Raw genomic sequence first — 6,457 nt, 5'->3', positions numbered from 1 at the left:
ATTTATATATACAATATTTTAAACCAATAAAAGATAAGATAAAAAAGTAAGGGAATGATATGACTCATCCCTCTTTGGCCAATGATATCCAAAAGATAAGATAGAAAGATAAAGGAATAATGTGAGTCATCACCTTTGCCTAATGATATCACATCACTTGTTATAACTAGTATGCAAAGTGGCATGACAATGATTATTTGATTAAAACCAATTCTAAGTCTCTACACGTGGATAACAAGAATGGTGTCATCTTTCAACTAAATGGATAATCTCATACTAGGCTTAAGATTTAATAACATATAAATCTTCACAATAAATATTTAAATAAGAAAATTTCATACTAATAATTAATATGTAATATGAATAATATTATATATATACATATATATTATAGGTTCTCACAGAATCCTCCAACCAATTTTAGCTAGTAAGGCTTGATTCATAGCAAAAGACTTCTTAAAACCCAACCCTTTTTTACAGTTAGGACGACAAACAAAATTCTACTGACAGAGATGAACTTTGGTTTGCTTTTGACTGCCTCCCCATAAAAAATTTATATTCAACCGATCTAACTCATCATAAACACTCACAGGTAGTAGTTTGCATAGAGGAAGTCACAGCTTGGATTAAAATTGCTCGACCTGCATAAGAGAGAAGTTTGCCTTTCTAGGAAGCTAATCGACTGTGCACCCTATCCAGCAACTTCTAATAGTAGCATGAGTAACCCTTGTATGTAAAAGAGGCATGCCTAAGTATTTGCCCAAGTCAATAGTTTGAGGAGAGCCACAAATACAACTAATCTCCTTAGCCACCTCCTTCGTAGTATTGGGGGAACAAAAAACAACAGATTTATCATAGTTTACACTTTTCCTTGAAGCTTGACAAAAAGGCTCCAAACAACCCTTCATAATTCGAGCTTGTTTAATAGAGGCTTCAGCACAAAGAATACGGTTGTTTGCAAAAAAGAGATGGGAAACCATATGCCCAGATTGAGATGATTTAACAGCTTTCCAACTACCTTTTGAACCAAATGCAAGATGATGTGAGAAAAACCAAAAAAATTATTAGACTAAGAGGTAGTGAGTCTCAACTTGAACTCAATGGTTGAAGCTTTTTCTCCTCCTGCCGTATGAGTGATTTTGAAAGGGCACTCAACATGAGAGAGGTCCAGAAGTGTCATGGGCATGGTAATGGGGGAGCTTCTACAATGAGGAGTTAAAGTGAGGAGGTTATTTGAGGAGACCGATCTGACCGTCGAAACATTTAAAATATTTAAGTCCCATGATTTCTTTACATTTGTTGATGGTGAGATTTGAACTTCTCAAATAACCTCCTCACTTTAAGCCCTCATTATAGCATTTCCGTGGTAATGGAAAGGCATCTTGTATTGTTAATGTAATGTTGCTGTCCAGCCGAAACATATTGGGGTTAAATTATGTTGAGTTTAGGCTAGGCTAGGTTCACCCCAAACTTGTTGGGCTTAGCTGTGGTCATTATCAAACACAATTATTGGTGAAATTTCTTCCATATTATGGTTCCACTTTATAAAACGCCTAATTTGAAAGCAAAAGTAGTAGAATTCTTTAGTGATAAAAGAGAAGGGCATTAACTTGCAGACTAGTGGTAGCATGCTCGAATCTCTATGACATCATAATAGTGTGTGTGAGAAACCCTCTTTCTCCTGTAGTTTAGACTATCACTTGTACTCCAAAAAGAAAAGAAACGGAACTTGACTTGCATTCTTGCAGTCTTGCAGACCAATGGTTTTAGTTTTGAACCATCTTGACACCTTAGTAGTGTGTGGCAAGAAACCCCCTTTCCCCTTATAGTTTAAACAATCACTTATATTAAAAAAAAAAAGAACAATAAAAGCATACAGACCATATTATTAACTCAGAAAAATTGAAATATCATGGACACCGGCCATGGCTCTTTTGGCCTTGCTACATGAAAATAACAGAACCCACAAAATAGAAAATCAAGGAAACTATGGCAGAGAGTAATGTGACTGATGGTGGAATGCGACCGCTGTCTTTCCTTATCAGCATCCCTTCAATGATAGGGTAGTTCATCAAAATGACATAAAAGGGTATGAAAACTTGTATGAAAAATTTGTCCAACTCCCCCAAAAAGATGACTCTAGAAATCCCAACAGCAAAGGAAGCCATGTTCAAGATCACCAGAGCAGCCATTGGAGCAAGAAATAATATTGATGTTTGGAAGTCAAACACCCCCATATTGTAACGCTTGAGTTGGTCAACATCGTCAACTTTGTTGGTTGGGAAGAAACTGGCTTCTCTCATACCAATTTTCTTCATGAAGGCATCCACACTACCATATAAGTGAGATGTAACTGACTTCATCATCCATATCCTTTGCTCATTTATCCAATGTTGAAATGTAAATCCCGTTGAGAAAATCTCATATAAATGTTTTGAAATCGATGATAGGAATACGAACGAAAATACGATGAAGTATGAATTTGAGACCTGCAAATCCAAGAACAAGACCAATATATATTCGGATATTGCATGACACTAAATCAAATTGAAGATTTTATGACGAGAATTATTTTTTTATGAGGGCGGTAGAAATATTTATATTGTGAGATTGTTAGACTGTGCATGTGCTTCACACACTCAATCAAGAATAAACCTACTCACACTAGTAAAAATGACCTCAATATTTACGGATGTTTAGTAGTTATTGCCCTCTAAATGAGCATCGATACATGTCCCTACTTATAATTGTTTGTGTCATTAAGATAGTATAGGAACCCGTATATGTTCCCAATTAGGAGCCAATAACAACTAAACATCCATAACTATTGAAGCTTTTAATTGGTGTCAATAGTTCAAATTCACAGTCTTTGTTGTCAAATAGCGTGACAAAAAAATAGATTTTTTTTATTATATGCAAAGATTTCCTTAAAGATAAGTACTCTTTATCTTGAATCATTTGCGCAAAAGAAATTTGATAGAAAGAAATATAAATAGAAAAAACTTAAATTACCTCTGGGTACAAAGGAAGGCCATTGAGTAGGCAGAGCTGAGGTATGGTAACAAAACACCACAATGGCAAGAAATACAAAATGGGGAAAAGAGCAAGTTCTGCATAACACATGCTTTGAACGAAAGTGTACGTTTTCAAAGGGCCATATATAAGAGGACAAAACTTGGAGATAGCAACATCAACCAACCCAGAGGTCCATCTAGTCCCTTGGACTAAAAAGTCATCCAAATTGGTGGTGCCACTGCCCAAGAACTGTGGCCTTGGTGGATTACAATACACTGAAATCCAACCTTTGCAATGCAAACGAAACCCTGTGAAGTAATCTTCCACCACAGACCCATACATGAAACCAACCTGCCATAAATGAAAGAAAGACCACAATTATTATTAATAGTATTAAGTTGAATGATTCAATGGGTATGGTTTTAATAGTATCTGTACTTGCCTCTTCCCCCCATTTGGTGCCATTTTCGAAGGCACAAGAGGCAAGGAGTTGGGCTTCATTTAGCAATGCATTCTTTCTGTGGATGAGCATACCAGGCTTGTTGTTTTGGTGGAGGGATTTGATGAACTCAATGGATGGACCAAAAGATTGTCTAAGTTTCATGGGATTCCCGTCTGGAAATTCAATAGTGAAACTAGTAATTAGCTATAGAAACTTGTGATTAATTATAACATACAAGAAAGAAATATGTACACGGATTAATACAAATACATGCTTATATAGTGCCTAGGAATATATACTATTAATGAATAAGGGGTTCGTAACTCAAGTGGTTAAGAGCAGCTGTAATGACCAAGTCGATCCAAGTAAAACAATATATACAAAAACACACCTTCATGTATGGAGTTTGAACATAAGGACAACCTCTTGATGTAATAGCCCGTACCAGACACACATGGCCCTCCAACCCCATCAAAACCTTGCCATTGCTGCTTTGAAAGTAGTCAAGACCAGTCATAAAATCGTCAGACATATTATTGCACATAAAATATATATATGATTTTCTTTAATTATTTAGAGGCTAATTTGTAATTAAATATATTACTTCACGTATAACTAAAGTGAAGTTTTGTCCTTGCATCCATACCGAAAATATCGACCTCAGCTGACTGTCATAGATATCATTATTACTGATGTTTTGAAATTTTTGAGGGAATTGAACAAGTGCTAGGGAGGGTGATATTTTTGGGTCAAGATGGAAACACATTGCTTGCCGAGCCGAACTTGGATCATGGCAATGCATGTCACAATCTAGCCCTAATATGTAAGGAGAATTGCTTATCACACCAGAGACCCGTAGCTGAAAAACAACATATAAATGCACAATATATTAATTTTCGCGTAAGTATAAATAAATAAGAGTGGTGATTTCCCCACTTATTTTTCTTCTATTTTATCCACTTACATTCCTTTATGGATTTGTAGAAGAATTGTTAACTTGTCAGATAGTCGGGCATATATAAGTTATGTCAAACTATCACTTTAGGTCGATGATAAAATGAATTATTAGTTTGAATGTGTGGTGCTAGATTTATAACTTTGGTAATACATAACATACTATAGACATTTGATAAGAGAATATTATTGTAAGTTAGCAAAATATCAAAAGAAAGAGATACATACAAGAACATTGAGCGCTCCAGGCTTAAAATAGTGAGAATGAGAAGGTCTTTTCTCACGAGAAACATAAACAAGGAGAGGCATATTTTTGGTTTCATTTTCTCGAATTGCATCATCACTGGATGTTTCTTGTATAACCTGCCAAATGTCCAGATATGGGTTATGATCATGAATTTAAGTAGGAAAATGCGTACTTGTCAGTTGGCAAACCAAAGAAGAACTTGGAAACTTGGAAACTTGGTTTGTTGTGATGAGCTCACAAACCAAGGCTTACTCTCAACATATTCCCAAAAATTATATCTAGGGACGAGGGTTTAAATATAGCTCTATTTATAAATTATATGTGTTTTTACATGCTTGATTAGAATTTGACTCTCGTTTTTCTTTTGAATACTAACTTGCTAAAAAAAACGAGTGTCGCCAAACAATACCATTGATATCAAAACCAAATTAGTCAACAAACAATACCAAATGTTAATATATACCTCAATCACTGCAGGGTGATCTCGACCCAGTCTGCTCCTTGTGTCCCCAACCGCTGCTTTTTCTCTTACTCTTTTCTTGAACACCTCATATTTCTCCTGCACCCAAATCTCTCCCATCAACTTTGGTAGCTAGAAACACCGTTAATAATATATAATATATTGTCACATTTGAGTAGAAACACCGTTAATAATATATAATATATTGTCACATTTGAGTACCGTTTTCGTGTGTCCTATCAACGGTTCATTTGTAAATCATCTCTCTAATAAGTTGGTCACATATAGTTAATTCGAAATCATACATTAGATATTCAGTTTAGATGTTATAGTTTTCTTTTTCCTTTAATGCGCAAATTAATTATATAGCTTGTATGGCCAACTTTGTAAGTAATAAAATGTTGTGTTGGTTAGTATACAAAAATTTCAACTCTCATTCACCTTAATATCTTCTCTGTCTTGAATGAACTCGCTGCCGCCAAAATCAGCATCCTCCTCTTCTGCAGAGAAATAAGCCTCCGGAGCCCTGCACTTGATCCCATACCTCCTACAAAATGGAAGCCACCACTTTGCAAACCTCCAAGCCTCTCTCATACCCTTCAAAGTCACAGCAGCACCACCATCATCGGACAGATACACATGAAGTTTATCTGGCGGATAGTCCATTGCCATGGCAGATAACACAGTGTTCATCACCCCCACAGTCGGTTCCTTCTCCGGATCCGCAGTGCAGATGAACACATCAACAGCTGGGAGCTTATCATCGCCAGGCAGCCTTTCTGGGAATGCGGTTCGCGAAACGGGACGCCATCGAAAAGACTGACTGAGGAGCCACTCGAAGGATAGGAGGATTTCCGAGACAAACACAAGAAGCCATGCTAAGGTGGTTGCTTTGGTTTTGGTAGTGTCTTGGAAGAAGAAGAAAGAAGCTCTGTAGTAAAGCAAGAAGACTAAAGCTATAGAGTGGAAGAATATATGTGTCCGGTTGATGAAGATTGAAAGCTTGTGGACATGGCAGAGATGAAGGGGGAGCTTAGAAGAACTCTCCATATATTCTTCTGTTGTGGCAAGTTCTCAAACGGAACTTGTATTGACTATCTGTTTCATTAAAACTAACAGAAACTTCAAATGTTTAATTTGCCTTTGGAAAAGACTGGCTATTTCATATGGCATCAACTTATTATATGTTTGGATATTTATCAAGTTTACGTCTCAAAATTGGCCACGCATTTTGTCCAAGTCAATTACGTCTCATGTTGTTGGAACTTCTCTGCGGCTAAGTCAATGAAGCTTTTGGCACAATCAGCAAAAGAAAACAAGAAGATGGTGCGTGGTGGCC

At 36.4% G+C, this 6,457-nt stretch overlaps 1 protein-coding gene across 4 annotated transcripts; it reads right to left on the bottom strand.

The window, feature by feature from the left end:
- Nucleotides 1-1,860: 1,860 nt before the first annotated feature.
- LOC103324140 (quillaic acid 3-O-glycosyltransferase CSL1-like) lies at nt 1,861-6,254 on the bottom strand. 4 transcript variants are annotated; one of them, XM_089047384.1, is made up of 8 exons: nt 5,560-6,254; nt 5,122-5,217; nt 4,640-4,774; nt 4,104-4,316; nt 3,849-3,948; nt 3,458-3,630; nt 3,013-3,366; nt 1,861-2,489 (listed from the first exon to the last, which is right to left on the bottom strand). In XM_089047384.1, the coding sequence occupies exons 1-8, from the start codon at nt 6,166-6,168 to the stop codon at nt 1,944-1,946; spliced, it is 2,226 nt and encodes a 741-aa protein (XP_088903510.1). In that variant the 5' UTR covers nt 6,169-6,254; the 3' UTR covers nt 1,861-1,943. The 4 variants fall into 4 exon arrangements, with proteins under 4 accessions (XP_088903510.1, XP_088903511.1, XP_088903512.1 ...); XM_089047385.1 differs by having other exon boundaries at nt 3,849-3,945; XM_089047386.1 differs by lacking the exon at nt 4,104-4,316.
- Between the last annotated feature and the right edge of the window lie 203 nt (nt 6,255-6,457).

This window comes from Prunus mume, linkage group LG2 (assembly GCF_029339155.1).
Source record: "Prunus mume cultivar Tortuosa linkage group LG2, ASM2933915v1, whole genome shotgun sequence".
Lineage (NCBI taxonomy): Eukaryota > Viridiplantae > Streptophyta > Magnoliopsida > Rosales > Rosaceae > Prunus > Prunus mume.
This window is presented reverse-complemented; position numbering and strand designations above follow the sequence as displayed.

What these genes read in the sequence shown, in the direction of transcription:
- LOC103324140 (XM_089047384.1), bottom strand. Translation starts at nt 6,168, where the DNA reads ATGGAGAGTTCTTCTAAGCTCCCCCTTCATCTCTGCCATGTCCACAAG. An exon ending in CTGGAGCGCTCAATGTTCTT is followed by an intron (nt 4,317 to 4,639) that starts GTATGTATCTCT and finishes GTTGTTTTTCAG; the next exon opens with CTACGGGTCTCTGGTGTGAT. An exon ending in AGCTGAGGTCGATATTTTCG is followed by an intron (nt 3,949 to 4,103) that starts GTATGGATGCAA and finishes CTACTTTCAAAG; the next exon opens with CAGCAATGGCAAGGTTTTGA.